The sequence below is a fragment of the Electrophorus electricus genome, chromosome 12, assembly GCF_041902795.1.
Source record: "Electrophorus electricus isolate QZ-2024a chromosome 12, ASM4190279v1, whole genome shotgun sequence".
Classification (NCBI taxonomy): Eukaryota; Metazoa; Chordata; class Actinopteri; order Gymnotiformes; family Gymnotidae; genus Electrophorus; species Electrophorus electricus.
The window spans coordinates 23,987,468-24,005,828 of NC_137508.1; the positions used below are offsets into that span (position 1 = coordinate 23,987,468).

At 40.0% G+C, this 18,361-nt stretch overlaps 1 protein-coding gene across 1 annotated transcript; it reads right to left on the bottom strand.

The window, feature by feature from the left end:
• Window positions 1-1,105: 1,105 nt before the first annotated feature.
• On the bottom strand, window positions 1,106-4,294 carry LOC145660335 (uncharacterized). Its single transcript, XM_081724860.1, has 6 exons — window positions 4,137-4,294; window positions 3,765-3,856; window positions 3,476-3,533; window positions 3,288-3,400; window positions 2,760-2,874; window positions 1,106-1,974 (listed from the first exon to the last, which is right to left on the bottom strand). Exons 1-6 carry the CDS (start codon window positions 4,264-4,266, stop codon window positions 1,799-1,801), a joined length of 684 nt encoding a protein of 227 aa, XP_081580986.1. The 5' UTR covers window positions 4,267-4,294; the 3' UTR covers window positions 1,106-1,798.
• Window positions 4,295-18,361: the final 14,067 nt, after the last annotated feature.

The following is an 18,361-nucleotide window of genomic DNA, read 5'->3' on the forward strand; positions in this document are numbered from 1 at the left end:
ATCACACAGCCGCTTTCAAGGGACAGCAAAGGATCCGCCTTAAAATTCCGTGCCTGCTAATAAAAAGGATTTCGTAAACTTTCAAAACACGCCGTACTTCGTGTGATTGGACTGTAACGTATTATTGGTGTTTGAGATTATTCCAGTTTATGTAAAATATTTTGAATGAGGAGACAATCATAATGCTGTATATGTTTTGTGTGTCGGGGAAGACTAGATAGTAATTTTACTTTTTTAATATTATTAAGGTATTGTAGTCGGACACATCTGTGTCGTGTCCTGGAGAGTATTCTTGATCTTTTTCAACAACTTTTTTTTTTTTCCCATGTTTGTATGTATGCTTTGGTCACACACTATCACGGTCTCCCACAGTTTGACAAGTTGCCAAGATCACTGGTGCACCTTTGCTTCTTAACAAAGAAATACATTCAAAAACCTCTAGACTTCTAAATACATCTAGACTGGGCTATATTGCTTTTGTTAGCTCTCTTGTGCGTGAACTAATGATGCCACAACTCACTTCAGACAAGGTGTAAAAAGGACTATGTTTCCTATATTATTCGTCTAATGTAGGTGAACAAACAAACCAAACCCCCAGTACAGTGCTGACATTCTACAGTTTAATCTCGTTGTTGGCGTTTTATTTCAATCCCAGTGAGCACTAATGAATGGCTCAAAGTAGAAGAAGCTGTCACTTTTCAGCGACTTACCGACTGCACTGCAAATGGGTGTTGTAGTTTAAAGCAATGTGTTGGCTTGCCAGTTTTCTGGGGCAAAGAAAAGTGTCTCCCCTGCTCCCAGAACGGCCACAAAAGACAGCAGTTGTCCCTTCTAATGCCACTCAAAGATCAAAAACGTAGAGCACTTAGGACCTTAGTCTTAGTGCCGTTTTATGTATGGATGTATCTAGATGACTGAGGCATCGATCAGAGAATGGAGCTAATAGAGTTAATGGGTATAACCCTCGGGTCAGAAGACAGTCAGCTGACACAATAGCTGAAAATGAGCGTGTACATTGCTTATGGTCCTGGGGTGGTTGAAACTTCACACTGATGCAGAATTGTGGTATGTGGAAGATGATGAAATGAATGCAGAGATATTAATGTAATATATTAATACAACATTTTAATGTACCATTAATATTAATACAGTATATTAACATTTCCCTCCTCCACCAGTCTCACTTACAGAGTGTTGTAAGATAGTTAATCAAAATGACAGTGAACATAATAGAAGAGATTTCTGATTATTGAATTAGGATAAGATAAATCAGGCATTCTATTGTTTAGCATGTTTTACACAGTCGGATGGACAGACTAGCTTGCACCTGGATGGTCTGTTAGCTCGTCTGCTTAATCTGGGAGTTGGCCTATGCTTAATTAATCAAGCCCAATTATCTGATGCATGAGCAGATTGTAGGCCTGAAGTTTAATAAATGCAGCCTCAGGTCCTTAACATCAGTTGACTCTAATGCTTCAAGATTACAGCAAATATGTATCTACACATATGAAAATCTAATTTGTAGATTATAAGAACCTTTTTGTCATTGCATTCTGTATTAAGATTGTGTTGTATCAGAAATTCAATACACATGGTAAATGTGTTTTCTTACTTTGGGCTAGACAATAAAAAAACAATTTGCACAAAAAACCGTCTAGACTTACTTGATCAATTGAGTCATTGTATTTGTCACTTATTTTCCAGTTTAATTTTAAAGTGACAGAAACATGAATAAAGTGTAGTGGATTAGTAAACTGTGCATGTAAGTTCGATAGACTTTGTTGTAGCTGTGTTGATTTTATCCGCAGAGAAGACAGGCATGCGTGTAATTGCCTTTGATGTGGCTGTCTTGCAGCTCTTGTACGAAGGTATTAATGACCCTCTCCTCTAGTGCACTGTCACTTTTGGTGCTCAGGCAGTCTTGGTCCTTGAGGAAGTAAGCTGAGGTAACTCCTGATATCTGCATGTTGGACTCTGCGAGGTCATTTATAGAAAACATGTCAACACATTTAGATCCAGAGGTGTTACACCCCTTGATGAAAAATGAACAAAAGGAAACATATACAAGCTAAAGGAGATAAAAGGTTATTTTGAGCTGCACATAAGGGATCCAGATGATTTTACTATTTTGGAAACAGTTTTTCTTGAAAAACAGGATTATTTCTCCTTTAAAATAGTTTTAAATGAAACCTAGTAAGCTAACTGTAGAATGCTGCACAAACATTAAGAAACTTATCATTTTGAAAGGCGACATCATTGAAACATTAATGAAGTACAAGATTTTCAATGTTCAAAACACCCAGAGGATGATGGCGTTATTACTCTCGGTAACACTTGCTTATGTTCAGTGCTGCTGGTAATCTTGAACTTTCGTGTTATTGTACTGTATGTCTTCTACACTACAGGTGCCCACAAAATAGACTTGTCAGAAAAGGAGGAGCTGGTGTCCTTGGATTTAATTGTAACATAACATCTACTTGTTTATTTTCTTTATGTCTGTCTAACAGACCTCCGTGTGCAGTCTCATACGGTACGATGCGTCTTTGAGTCACCGATTGGGAGGAATTGTGCCTGTTTAGGAAAGATAGCTGGTGATCTAGTGCATGTGCACGTCTCATATCGTCTAATATGTACGTGACAAATAAAACTTTGAACTCATCGTTATGTAGGATGTCGAAACAGTTTTTCTTTGTAAGGGAAATCTGTTGGCAGAGATGAAGTGAATTTTGCCAGAACTATGCTTTTGGAAAGGCACTCACTGTTACAGACTGCCAGCCTGTTTCCTCCCACGTACTGTGTTGTCCACTTATGTTTTGTGGCAGGGCTGCACTCTTCAAACAACCTACTTCTTCTGAGGAAGGCGAAGTCATAGCCCTGGGAGAGGGGACACACCAGTACTGTGACGCGTTGTGCAGTGAGTGTGAAATGAATCTAGATTTGGGATTTTCCAAGTTAGGATTTTCTAGATTGATTGATTGGTGTTGGTCTTCATATTAGACTTCATAAAGTTCCACTGTATGCCCTCCCCTTAAAAAATGGTTAGTGTAAATACTGATCCCCTCTTTTTCTTAAAATGAAATTTCGTTAATGATAGCAATCAACTAAGATGGCACACTATAACTGTTTACAAGGCATTTCATTTTTTTTCCTGATCCTTTGTTTGTCCACAAGGGGGTGCTGAGGATTCATTGAGATGCGTGCTTTTCTCCCTGTTATATTCACTGCAGTTGAATGTGTACTTTTTGCAATCTTATGAGTGTATGAGTGTGTAGATAGATATATAATACCTTGTTGCACATTGGTTTGCAGTAACGCGTCCCTTCAATGGATACACAGGCCAGTCCACCTTTAGTGTGAACTGTTGGTGTAGGACAGTCGACAGGCAAAGTGTCCCTGCATGCTGCAGATAAGAGAAGAACTAGTATTTACACGTAAGGGGAGAAAAAAAGTCTTAGCAATATTTGTTCTTATTTACCTGCTTTCTGGAGTTTTTGAAAGATGTCTGCCAGCCTACGCAGGTAGTCAAGTGTGACCTATTTTTGGAAAAATGATAGAAGAAGCCTTGTTGTGTTTAGGAGAGTATTATAACTTTATTTTTCTTAACATGAGATGTAATGAGCTATGTCTGGACAAGTAAAATGTTAATTTTTTTCAATACATCTTACATTAAAGTCTATTAAAAAGCAAAGATTACTCAGACTATTAAAGTCCATTGGAAGGTATTAAATGTGTAACTGAGAATCTTCTCCATCCGTCAACGGTACCTTCACGTGTTCCAAGTGAGGATTAAAAACCCAACCAGGACAAGAGCTGTTTGTTGAATTGGCCTGTGCCTGAGCGCTCCCTGAGAAGAGCACTTCAGAGTAGACACACACAATAGCAATCAGCCAGCTTTCACAAAGGCACTTGAGAGCTGTGTCTGGCCTTTGAGACTCAGCATACTAAATCTGAGGCTTTGCGCTGCGTTTGCTGGAGCACAATACGTCCAGCCTTTCCTCGCCAGGCACTCACATTCTGTTGGCAAGTTCTTTTGCATGAGAGAAATCTTGTATTAAGGAGAAATACACACAGTGGATATTCCCACTCAACCCAGCATTCCCAAAGCACCGTAAGCACCATGGAAATCTGAAACATACCTATTAGAAAACAAAGCCATTTCAGCCCTCTGGTGTCATTTACAGCTGTCATGCTCCTTGTGCAGTGGTTCTTGTCCTTTCTGAGAAGTGTTTCGCTCTTTTTGTTCATTTGTTGGGATGTGTTGTGCATTTCGTTGCACCTTTTACTGGAAGAGTGTATTTTTCTGTGGTTCATTGCATCAGACTTTGGCTGGTCGTGTTTACCTAGATTGCAACAGATGCAAACTCTGAACAAACTTTTGAAATGTGATGGTAATTTTGCAAATGCAGTCTGTCCGCGCTTCACCGGGTATGTGAATCATATATTCACGTATTCACGTACAATTACAATACAGTCATTTGACATGCATGTCATTTTTCATCCGCTATCTCATATTTATTACTGATCAGTTTCAGAGCCCTGAACCACCGTTGAATAGGTGTTATTTGGGTGGAAAACCATTCTCAACTCAGCATTATTACAGTTATGGCAGTGGTTTGGTTTGCCTTGTTGAACTGGTACAAGCATATCAGGTACATCAGGGTTTTAGGGGTTTTCACATGCGTCAGTGTCTGCCGACTGGTCTTCCATCCAAAATTGTCCATCCCCCAAAGGTCTGGTGGTCAGACATTGACTATATGAACGTCTAGGACAAGTTTACACGTCCAGACCGAGGTTCCCCCTGCTCTGGCTCACCTACTCCAAATCATCAACTAATTATCAAGCCCGTCAGAAATCATCTTTGTAGAGTAAGGAGCATGTTGTGATCATGCAGGGCTCTGGTCATTTGGACCCCAGGATAAGAGTTGAAAAGCCCTGGGTTAAAGAATGGCCAACACATAATGTGCTTGTCAGTTGAGGCCTGTTGACTCTACCTGTGCACCTGCAAGGTCTTTTGGTCAAAGTGGTGTTTTTAATCAAGTGACTGTTGAGTTTAGATTCTTTGTATAATCATGTTGTAACCAAGTGGTTCTGTTTTAATTGCAGAATATAATTTGCTCTCTACAGTTCCAAATGCAACCAGAATCTCACAGCACATTAAAAAGTGCACAATTTGTAACTTACTTTTTAATTAGTAATTTAATGGAAGCCATAATTTGACTTGAATGGTGATGAATATAAGTTAAAACAAAAAAATCTAGCTTAATGCACACAAGAAAAATATCCAGGTATCAGACATAACATTAAAACTACCTGACTAATATTATATAGGTTCCCCTTGTGCGCATGTGCACACACACACACACACACATACACACACACGCACGCACACACACACACACACACACACACACACACACACACACATACACACACACGCACGCATACGCATGCACGCACGCAGGCACGCACGCAGGCACGCACGCACGCACACAAACACACACACACACGCACGCACACACGCACGCACGCACACACACACACACACACACACACACGCATGCACACACACACACACACACACACACACACACACACACTTCTACATGACTGACCTCATTTTACTTCCTTGTTTCTTCTTCACATATCCATAAAGGATCTAACAACACTGAATCGCACTCTCTTGCACTCTTTCACATTTCTTAATCTGCTGCTAGAATCTTGTTTTTATCAAATATGTTTAATTTAACAAATATTGTATTCTTACATTGTACTGGCTGCTACTTCAGTGCTGTGTTCGTATATGTTATAAATGCAACTGTTAATACTTCATGGTATGATATGTAATTGATATGTTACATCCTTTGTACATTCACTCACTTTACATAGTGTGAAACTTTACTGTGACTATTGGTCCGGTATTTCATATGTATTGTTGTTTGCACTTGTGTTGTTTTGTGTATGACTTGTGGCCCGGAGGCTTATGTAGGGATTTGTTTGCCCCTGGGGCAGGCAGGGTGTGTGGAGCAGGGTGTGTGGAGCAGGGTGTGTGGAGCACGGTGTGTGGAGCAGGGTGTGTGGAGCAGGGTGTATGGAGCAGGGTGTGTGGAGCAGGGTGTGTGGAGCAGGGTGTGTGGGGAAGGTCGTTTGTGTCTTTATTCTTTCTCCTCAGTGTGGAAGGCCATTTTGGGTTCACCTTTTGTCCTTCTTTGGACTAATTTTGTAGGTACTAGCCACTATATACCAGGAACACCCCACAAGACCTGACATTTTGGAGATGCCCTGACAAAGTTGTCTAGCCATCACAGTTTAGTCCTTGTCAAAGTCTTTCGGAATCCTTACACTTGCCCATATTTCCTGATTCCAACACATCAGCCTCAAGAACGTACTTCTCAATATATCCCACTCCATGACAGATGCTATTGTAATAAGATAATCAGTGTTATGCACTTTACCTGTTTATGGTTTTAATGTTGTGGCTGATTGGTGTATGTAATTGTAAATATGCGCATTTAAAATTTAAAAGACACTTTATTAGGAATACCTGCATTCCACATCAACCATCACAAAGGTCACGAAACGCAGTGACTCTGGGTGACTCTGATGGTGTAATTGATCTGCAAGACAGGCTGGTTAGACTTTTGCAGAATGTGTGGGCATTTGAGATTTTAATACAAACAGTCTCTAGAGTTTCACACAGCAAACAAACCAGGCCATACAGTGAGCTGTATTTCTGCAGGTAATAAAGCCTTGTTGCTGAGAGAGGTCAGAGGAGAATGACCAGACTTGTTCCACCTTACAGAAGAGCTATAGTAGCACAAATAACCACTCTTTACAACCATGATGCGGAAAAAAGCATCACAAAAATATATAACACATAGGGTCGGGTTGGCTACAACATCAGTAGACCACACTGGGTCCGCTGCTCAGCTGGACAGCTACATACCGGAAAAACCACCTACCAGTCTGAGGAAGCTACATGCATATTTTGGCATAAACAGCACGAATTCACGCACCCAACGTGCCTTGTCTCAACAGTTCAGGCTGCGGCTGGTGGTGTACTGGTGTGGTAATGTTTCATTGGAACATCTTGTGCTCACTAATACCAATTGAGCAGTTTTATTATTGTTGCTGACCACGTCCATCCCTTTATGACCACAGTTTACCTTCTTATAATGGCTCTTTACGGCATGGTAATACACCATGTCACAAAGCATCACCATGACGATGACAGTATCACCATAACGATGATAACGAGTTCACTGTGCCTTTAGTGGCTTCTCCGGTCACCAGGTTTGAATCCGCTACAGCCTGTGTGTGTGTGTGTGTGTGTGAGTGAGTGTGTGTGTGTATGTGTATGTGTGTGTGTGTGTGTGTGTGTGTGTGTGTATGTATGTGTGTGTGTGTGTGTGTGTGTGTGTGTGTGTGTATATGTATATTCTAGATTCTAGAGAGTAACTGCAGTGTATTGTACAGTACTTCACTGCAATTTGTACAAGCTCTACATTTGAACTAGTGTACAAAGCAGTTACTCTGTGTGTGTATGTGTGTTGACGCTTGTGTAGGTGGATGAAGCTCTGTTCAGTCCTGGCTAAGTCTGTCAGTGGGAGCTGGGGAGGTGCTGTCTCTCTTGGCAGAACTACTCTCCCAGCAAGCCTTCTCCCAAAGCATGTCTATCTGTTACTGCAGGCTCGGACACACAGCATCCTGCCAGAGTAACCGAGGATCCACAGGAGCCCTCAGTCCTAACACCTGTTTATCAAAATGCTCCTGTAACCTGTGTGCACAATAACGACCCCCCTTTTCCTAAGCCCAGTGACAGCCAACGAGGAACATACAAAATAAATCATTTGGCTAAATAATTTAGTCAAGATGGCATCCATTATGTAAGTAATAGAAGCAGAGGAAAATGAATTATTCAGATTTATGAAACGGTACTGAGCTTAATAACAGAAGAGCAATGGAATTGTTTGATTTGAAAAATTGAGGAGGTACTTAAGATCCAATGAAAAGGCTCCAGTAATCCTCAGAGAGTCCTGTTATGCAAATAGAGAACATTAGCTTTTATAGTTTAAATATTTTAGCTCAGTGAATGCTGTTAACTAAAAGAACAGGTTACTAAAAATCTTAATTTATTCCTGCAGTAATTTGTTGACCAGAGAAACCTTTTAAGATGCATCTCAAAATGCTTAAAGTTGTTTTGATTATATAACAAATGATTATCCATGTAACTGATGATCTGTCAAGACCACTGCTGTATTGAGTCAGTTAATCATATTTATAGACTTCAAAGACCTAATCAGTTAGTGTTTATTGAAGTGGAGGTGGTTAAGTGGAGAAACTTAGTTTTGAATGGCGTTGCCACTAGAATACTGTAGCGACTCTGGGGAAAAAAGCTTCTCGCAGCACTGTTAACAGTATCATCAGTCGTAGGAACAGCATACAGGATTTATCTGGCACTTTTGCATTAAACAAGACCAAAAGCCCTGCATTCATCATCAGATAATCGCAATGAGCCGTGCAGTTACTGTTACATGTTGAGGATGTGAGAGTGTATCCAAAAGACATTACAGTTTGCATGCTGTTTACATTCATATAAGCACATGCGCAACATTTTGGAGCGTGATGTTTAAGTGTTGTGGGGTCTACACCTCCCTTACCCCTCTGTTTCTACAAGCTGCTGGGATAAATATTTGATACGATAAGGGTAGAGATATTTATGAAGCACTGGAGCCTACTGTTATACCGATTCTTAAGGTATATTGTAGAGGATGGCAGCTCCATCTTTGAAACCCTATCCTACAGCCACACAGTTTCATAACTATGATAAGAACACCTCATAACTATGATAAGAACACCTCATAACTATGATAAGAACATTACTTCAGGACCCACTGTAATTGCTACACAGTCCCAGCTCAATTTTTGTTTGTTCTTACATTTGGAATCACCAAAAGTCATGAAATGATTGCTATGGGTTTAGGCATTGTTATGAATTTAGATGCAGACCTAGGGGTTCTTATCACAATTACATCATTTTCACAAAAATGCACCTTTCCTTGTGCTGCCTTATTTACCTGGATGTCCCATTTTGTTCTACTGACTCTCCTACCCTTGCATGGTGCATGACGTGTGGGCCATAAAATTACCAAAACACACACTCCCAAGGTCACAGAAATAGTGGCATATTTTCAGTGTTTCGTGCGCTAGTTTCTGGGCACCCACAGAGCTAGGGCCCACAGTTTACCAAGCTAGGCTTGTTATGAGCTCTCTGGGTTCTGTAGCACTCAGTGGGTGAATTTAACAAATGCCCGTCACTGTGAGTTGCTGGGATGTCCATATGTGTTCAAGCCTGCTGTAAATGCTTTGTGCATCAGAAGCAAGCTGTGGTAACAATAGAGTGTACCAGAGAAACATGTCCTATGAAAAAAACAATCTATAATGGTTAATAGTGAGTACACGCTGTAACAGAAGACACTAAAAGGTTTTGTTATGCGTTGGTTTGTCTGAGTAGAAATCAGTGTTGATGAATTCTAGCAGCTGTGTCATAGGTTAAATCTCATTGCTCACTCTCTGGATGTGGGACTGCCGATTATGTTTTTCTGCAGTGCAGTGTGTGATAGCACCAGGACACAGTTAGTCATGTGACGCAAGGGAAGAAGCAGTTTTTCTCTTTTTTTTTTGCAGAAACTGAAGAAAATATACATTGATGGGGCCATTTTCATGGTAATAGCAGTGAACTGGTGAACTGTTATTTGATTAGGACTGTTATTTAGGAAAACTATGATATAATTTTGTACTGAATTCTGCAATCAAACAACTGTGAAACCCTAGATGGACTTCTTAAATGAGAAAATCCACCTCATGAGATTCATGAGAGGAAAAATCCACCTCATGAGAGGAATCAGACTTATAGTTTGTTATATTTACCAAATTCTTACCATTTTATCATTTTCTTTCAGGTATTACAGTTTAATATTAAAGAGGACTTGCTATGTTTTTCCGTTTTTTTCTTCTTTTTTTTTTTGTTATATAATTTTTTTCTATATGTAAATGGTTTGCAAATTTACAAAGCCCAAAGTACATGCCAGAGTGAGTAACTCTCCCAAAGAAACCTCTTTTCTCAGCTGCCTGAAACAGCTTGTTGGAATTTCAGCCATTTTCTTTATTACAAGATGAAATCTCGTAACACTTTCCATATTGCCTGACTGCCGGCAAACTTGGCACTCATACGTACTGGAGAAGAGTTTGTTCAGTTTGGTAGCCATGTCAAGAAAACACTGTCCTCTGCCTTGTGAGGGGAAATCTCCTTTGTATGCTCTGCCAAAGGTAAAACCATAAAGACGTCACTGGCTGAAATTCATTTTCTACTACTGTTCCCTTCAGCTGTTCCCTTCAGTGTTTCAGTTATTTTACTGTATGCCTGGCACTTCATAGACGACTGCTTCAAAACCGAAGGACTGCTTCAAAAACAGAAGACTGGTGGTTAAGGCATTTGACTAGTAAACAGAAGCTTGCTTGTTCAAGCCTTACCACTGCCAAGGTGCCATTGTTGGGCCCCTGAACAAGGCCCTTAACCCTCAATTGTTCAAATATTATTCAGTCATAGTTGTAAGTTGCTTTTGATAAAAGTGTCAGCTAATTGCTGTAAATGTAAATGCTTCAAAAACAGAAGTCTGCTTCAAGTTCAATGCTGGATTCTTGTTTGTCACATCTCTTACTCCTGAATGATGGGGCATTTCCAACTTTGTGTAACCAAACAGAGGATTCAGGTTCACAACTTATAAGTATGCATTATTATTTTTGGTGATATTTAAAGAAAACAGGGTAGCTACTATGAGTGTTTTGGAGCTGTTAGCTGTAGCTAAGCCATAGACCCAGTGCTCAGCTGGATTCCCTGCTAACAAAGCTAATGAGGCTAACTTGACAACTAATCTTATTGAGTTTTGCTAATCTGCTGCAGGCCCAGGTTTATCTAACATTGTGTGGAAATATGGTGATCCGATCACTGGATGTTGAACAAGTTTGGAGGTGGATTTAGCTAAGATAGCTATGTTTCTAATACCTCTGGTATTTTTACAAATTGATTATGTTGAGTTCTGTCTGCTTGTAGAGAACATGTCCATTCGCAGAACTACTAACAGCTCGGAAACCAATGAACACTAATTATTTCAACAATTCAAACACACTGGAGTTTACAGCTGCTCAGAAGAGAAGAGTCTGTCTGCTGACTGCAAAAGCAGGAGGAATGCGTAGAGCTGGGACTGATCTGGTCGTTGACCAATCAGAAAAGAGCATGCAAGCCGATCAGTCAGAGCAGCTTAGACTCATTCTTATAGATACAGGAGCTCAAACAGAGTGTTTCAGACAGGGTGAAAAGAGATGTACCGTATGTGAAAAATAATGTGTTTTTGGGACACTGAAGCATGCAAAACTGTTCTAGTAGACCTCAAAAATAAAATTATGAACACTGACAATGAGCATTATATGGGTGCTCAGTGGCTTTGACTGACTGTATTTAATAGTAAACCAAAACCACCCCATCCTTGAACAGCTCACTGGCCTGGGTTTTCCGAGGGAAGGCAGGTCAGCTGCTGGTTTGAATGACAGTCTCCTCCACTAGGATGAACAGAAGATTCATACATTGCAGCACAGATACACACAGCTTTGGTCACGCTTTCATGTTGGAAAAGAGAGGCTTAGTGCATTTGTGAGTTTCCATGAACTTTTTTTTTCTCCACATGCCTTTTAGTTGAACCCTAACCCTATGAGAGATCCTCTTGAATACGAGGCAGTATGAGGCAGTCGGGCTATGCGAGCGCTTAACACGAATGCACAAACACAACAGTGGGAATTTAAAATCTGAAGCTTTGCTGAAGGCTCTGTTGCATTGAAACTGGATTCCAGGTACCTATGATAGTGCGAGTAGACATCTACTGCCGGCCTTCAACAAACTCAAGTTCTGAGCTGTTGTCTGCAGGGGTGAGAGAGAGAGAGAGAGAGAGGCCTCGGGTTTGAGGTCCTCTTCCACACTGACCCCTGTTGCCGTATGCTGAAGGGTTTGTTCTTGATGGCCCTGAGCAGTGAGTGGGTTCAGGTGCCCATCTTTAGTGGCTTCTCCACGGGGACAAACCTGAGGATGTTGGTTCAAAATGGTGGTGCTGAAAGTCAAATAGATTCAGTAGCATGGAGTGCAACCAACAGCACTGGTGTGACTCTGGCCTCCTTTGGAGAACTCAGAAGAAGAAGAAACTAAAACCAAACACACATAAATCAGCCAAACCTATAAATGAATAGGACTGGCTCTATTACAGCAAAAACGTTGCAGCAAAAATGGGATGTTGTGTTTCATAGCTACTATCCATAAAGCTTCTCATTCTTCTGACATCTGTCTTTGTAGACTCTGGAATCTCTTGATATTTATTGCACTCAGCTGGTAAGCTGTAAAAACAAGCAACACTGTTGTCAAAAGGCCCCACTTGAGTAAATACCAGTTTATGGGCTAATAAACATTCATACTGCCCTGCTATCTAGACGTTATTTGATTCAAATCATGCCTCAAAGGAGAATTTACTCAAACAAATTAAATGGTAATAATGACTTTTCTCTCTAATTGCTCCCTCCAGCTTGAAGATTAAATGTAGCTATAAGCAACCATTGCAGAGACCAAGTACTATATGATGTCTGGCCTCTATGTACTGGGAATAGCCAACTACAGATGATGGGTTTTATTTGGAATGTCTTCATTAGTGTAAGACAGCCTTTTCTGCACACCATGTCATCAAAATGCAGTTTGGTGTTGTAGTACTAAAAATAATCACTTCAAAAAAGTAAGGTGAAATAAATAAAATACCCTCAGTGTTAGTAGTGGAATATGTACAAGGATACTATGCAAAAACACATTATTATTAAAATAGTTTTATTTAGACTGTGACATTGAGCGAGTGATTTATTAGATGCAGGATTTTATTAACGATAAACAAAGGAACACCGAGGGATGCATAAGAGCAGTTCAGCAGGCGAGGAATCAAGGCTCGTGCGAGAAAGCCCAGTTCAGAAGTTGTGAAAGAGCCCCAAGCTTTAGGCTATGCAGGCTGAGTGCAAAGGTGCTCGAGGCACCTGGGTGGGGGGTGACTGTTACATAGGAGCGGAGAAAAGTGCAACAGGTGAAGGTAATAACCGGGAAACTTGCGATTGTGAGCGGGGACGTGGTTGTGAAGTGCGATTGGTGCTGTGGTGAGTGGATTCCTGACTGGGTGCCAACCTAGGTGTGACATGGGCCATATTACTAGATCAGTCATTGCTTTGTCTAGTAGGTTCTGAAGAGTGTATACTTTAGTTATGTCCCAGTTAATTTTTGAAATAGTATTGCACTGTTTGTATTTTATACTTTTGTACTTTTCAATTCAATTCATCTTTATAGTCCTCTATATACACAGGTGCCAGCCTTATGTTATGGTTAGACAAGGTGAAACATGGCAGGGCGCCAGTGTGGAGCTGAGCACTGTTTACTGAGGCTTTTTGATTTATTTATTCATTATTTTTTGGGTGTGTCTACCAGTCCTGAGTTTGATCATTTTGGCCAGTGAAGTGTACTTTGTGAATTACGTGATATTGTACAAGGTGAAGTTTGGTGCTGTGGGTCATGTTAAAAGTGATTTTTTGGGTAAGCGTGCCCAGACATTGGCAATGAGAGCAGATGAAAGGCTATCTTCCCATTTTCTCATTGGCACATACTGAGTCTGATTTAGATATTCATCTATGAATTTGTCAGAATAGGAGATATTGATAAAATCTGAAATTGATAGGGTGGTATCCCATTTCTTTCTTTGCCTTTGCCTTTTAAATATATGATGGATCGGAGTTGGGAGAAACTGGTGACTCTCAATGCCATAAGGCTGGGTTAAATGTGAGAAAAATGTGAAAATAATGCCTTTTTTCTATCCATTTCTATGAGGCTGAGTTTTGTGGAGTTTGTGGTTTTTCTGCCTGACATTTGACTAATTAGTGTAGTTGACTTGTGAGAAGATATTGTTAGACGTTATGGTCTTAAAGGCCTTCCTGACTTTTACGGCTTTGTAATGTGGTTAAGTTTGATTCTTGCTGGTTTGTTTTTCCAGTAGAATTTGTACATGATAGGAGTAAGGGGAAGTTGAATGGGAATAATTGAAAATGATTACATTCTCACTGAAAATAAGTCATTTTGACATCAGTTATTCTACCAGTGTGGGGCAGTGAAAGGTTCATTTAATGTTGAAGGTTATCATTTGTAGTTGTGAGTAATGGACTGAAATTAAGATTAGGCAGATTTGACAGCTGGATGAAGGTTTTGATGCCCAAATAGGTAATGTACTGAATGCTTGTGGGGAAGGGAAGAGACTTAACGGCATCCTCTCACGAGTTTGTTTTGAGTCTGATTTGGTCCAGTTAATAGAATAATTTGAGATTATTGGAATTTTTTTTCAATAGTTTGCATAGGATATGGGATTGACGAGAGAGGATTTTGCAGGAACAGTAATATATCACCTTTAAAATGTGTTCTTTGTTGTTGTAGCTGCTGCTAATGGTTCTATAAATAAGTTGAGAGCTGCACTCCCTGTGCAGTGTGAAAGGTGGTGATATGAGTCCTTTAGTATTGACTCTGGCCTTGGGTGTTGTGTAAATCCATTTTATAAATAATTCTCCAAACTCTAATTTATGCAATGTGATAAACAAAAAAGGCCAGTTGACTTTATTGAATGCTTTTTCTGCACCTAGTGTTACTGTTGCTGTTTTGGATTTGTGAAGTCGTGTCAAGCATATCAGGTTAAGTAATCTCTGAATGTTGGTGGTTGTGTGTCTTCCTTTAATGAAGCCAGTCTGATCAGAGTGTATGAGTGATGAAATAACAGTTTCTAATCTGGTAACTAAGATCTTGCTTATGTTTATATCTGTATTGATAAGTGATAATGGAGCATAACTGGAGGCTAGGGTAGGATCTTTGTTGAATTTGTGGCGGTATTCATTTCAGTAGGTAATTTACTGTTGTGTCTTATTTTATTTACCAATCTATTGAAAAGTGGTGCAATTATTGTCCAAAAATGCTTGTAGAACTCTGTAGCAAAGCCATTGGGTCCTGGAGCTTTGTTATTAGGCATCTGGTTGAGGGCTTTATGAAATTTTTCAGGTGTCATTGGTACAGGTTTAGTGGTTCTGGTGTTATTAGTACAGGTGCTATTGTTTTTCTAATGTGTCTTTTTGTTCTTCAGGGCATTTTGGAAGGTTGATTTTACTGAGAAATGTGTAGAACTCTTCTGTAAGAGTAATCTTCTGGATCTAGGTCTTAGTCTAATGAATATCAATTTTCATAAACTTCACTAGTGTGTGCCTGATTTTTCCTGCCTTGTCTTTGATTGCTGGGATTGTTGTTTATTCCTTGTTATGTTTCACTAGATTAGCTGGGAATTTTCTAGATTTGTTACTGTATACAAAATGTTCATGTCTCAGTTGATGAAGTAAGGATTGAGTTTTCTTATTTATGAGTCCATTATATTGTAATTTGTATTTGCTTAATTCATTTGGTTGTTTATCATCTGTGACAGGACTACAGAGCAGTGAGGCATGAATTCAGGAGTCACGTTACTTTCAGTGATGGAAACAAAAGTATTCCCAGTTTAAGAAAAGACGTTCTTCTTGGATGGAAGGCAACAGCCAAGCATTACTCTTGAATAAAGCTAATGTGAAGTATCAGACCGAGGGAGCCTGTGGGAATAAATGGGGAAAGTGAAATGGGAAACAGGTTTTCTTCTTGGTGTTAGAACAGCCTGTGTTAACAGAAGATAAACCCTCCCTACCCCTCGAAAACACGATGAAAAAAAAGTACCAAATAACAGAGATGCTAGTACAGAACAAAAACACAGAGAGGTGAGGAAACCAGGAAGGTAACAGGGAATGACTGGCAAACAAAGCCAGGAAGATGAGGGGTATGTGTGCTTAGGATAGCTAGGGAAGTCCCAAGACAGGTGAAAATGATGAAAGGCTGAGAAAATGAGACAAAATGAAAGAGAAATGTGAGACTAGTGACACACAGCAATATAGGGGAGAATCGTATACAGTCCAATTAAAACCATACAGTGCAGTTAAACCACAAAAAACAAACAAACAAAAAAAAAATCATTTTAAAAAAGTATAGTGCAAATAACACAACACCCAAAATGCAGTGTTTAACATTGACATTATTTAACATTAACAGTATTTAACCTTAGTACTCTTTAAGGACAATTAATGCTGTTATATATGGTACACAGTTGAGAGGTACACTGTTAAGTGACAGTTTAAGCACAGGAGCAGGTCTAGTTGTAAAGGGTAGAACTCGGTGTGCTTAGGAATCAAACAAATACAACAGAGAGGTGGGACATCTCACAGGTGATGCAATTAATCAGGGCAAACTTTAAAGAACTGCATCACAGTCGGTCTCGTACGTGATGCATCTGACTGGAAGTGCAGGAGAGAAGAGGATCAGACCGTGGCCTCTATTGTTGAGCCAGGCTGAAAGAGGGAAGGACGAGTGTAGCGCTTTCTCTCTCTACCTGTCTCTCCTGCCTCTCTCCCGAGTGTGGGCGGAGCCCCGATGCTCACACCCACTCACCCTCGTGCCTGAGCACACAGAGCGCTCAGAGCGCACTGTTACACACGTCAGGGAATGCCCATGTTGTTGAGAATGAGGGGCTGTTGCAGATTCATGCTTGACAGGGGCTTAAGAAGAGCCTTACTCCCTGCTGTGGTGTTGAAAGACTAATCCCCCTAACTCTCCAGAAAAACCGCTTCTGAAGTGTGGGTCCCACTTAAACACAAGTGGAGTATTTCCTTTAATGTCTCACTTTAAATTTTCACTCGTCCGGTGTTTGGTTTGTGGTTTTCTTTACTTCAGTAACCCATTAATATAGGTATTGAATGACTCCCGGCTATTTTACAAGCAGATACAATATGCAACACAAAAAATACTAGATCCACAAAAGAAATTGTTTGGCTTATTTTATAGCTTAGTGGCATTCTGTGCAGTGATGCAATTGACTGATAAGGGTCCGATTCTCTGAGATCCTCTAACTGAATCCATGTAAACAAACAAATATACATACATATATATGCTTCCCCCAGAACTATACTGCCTAGTGGTACAGGGCAGTCAAGCACAAAAGCTGTGATAATGAAACGAATCCTCATAAATCCCCTCCACCCCACACACCCACACCCACATGCGCGCGCGCACACACACGCACACACGTACACACACACACACAACATTCTGTCTCTAATGGGCATATGAGTTATAGGTTTAATTCCAATCTTTACACTGCTATAAATGAAGCCATTTGAATAAACCACGGCGGCTCATAAAAGTGCCAGACAGGATGGAGAGAATCCTGTTAAAATCTCTTCCCTATTAGATTCTGTCTCCTTTTTATGGCCTAAGACGGAAGCGTCTGAGTGATCCAATGTGACAGAAAGAGCATTAAAGACACTGCCATGTGGTTTTCTGCCCCTCCTCCTCTGGGAAACGAACCTGCAAGATAAACGCCTTCCTTTCGACTTCTTCTCCCCGTCTCCCTTTGTTTTTCTTTTCTTTCTTTGTTTTTTTTTGGGGGGGGGGGGTTGGCTCCAAAATAGAACGGCAGCCCAGGATTTCGTATCTTGATGAGGTCTGGTTCTTGCCTGGAGTCCGCCGTGATTATTTCATGAATCAAATTTGTAACCTCTACCGTTTAGGGGAGAAAGCCCACCACGTTGGTGGCAGTGTTAAAGAAATGTACATTGTTATTACAGTTTCGCCACATTTGCACAAGCAGTGTGTTTTGTATTGCTTTACTTCATCTGCACTTCTTGTGTTTGCCTCAAACTGCAGTTTAACCTTTCAGATGTAAGAGGAATCTTCTGCTTATTCCAGGGAGGAATGTTGAACTGGTCTATTATTTATTTATTTATTCATTTATTTAATTTTTAGATATATTTATTTATTTTTGTTGATGATTATGATGATGGTAATAGTAGTAGTAATAATAATAATAATAATAATAATAATAATAATAATAATAATAATTATAATAATACTGTGCACTGTTTCATTTAATGGTGACGACCCTCAAAATAGTCTCAGGGCATTTTGAATGGGCGTTTTAATGGAGCACAGAGCAAATTATCCAAAGTTAAACACCTACGGTACTGCATTAACCCCAGGAACATAGCTTTTGGACACAAACACTCTTGGAGTTAATTTGTCATGTGAAATATTGCTGTGCACTTCCCTAACCCATAACTGCAAAAAATGACACACACAGGTGCTACTGACGTGTTTTTGTATATCCACATACTTTTATTTTTACATTTT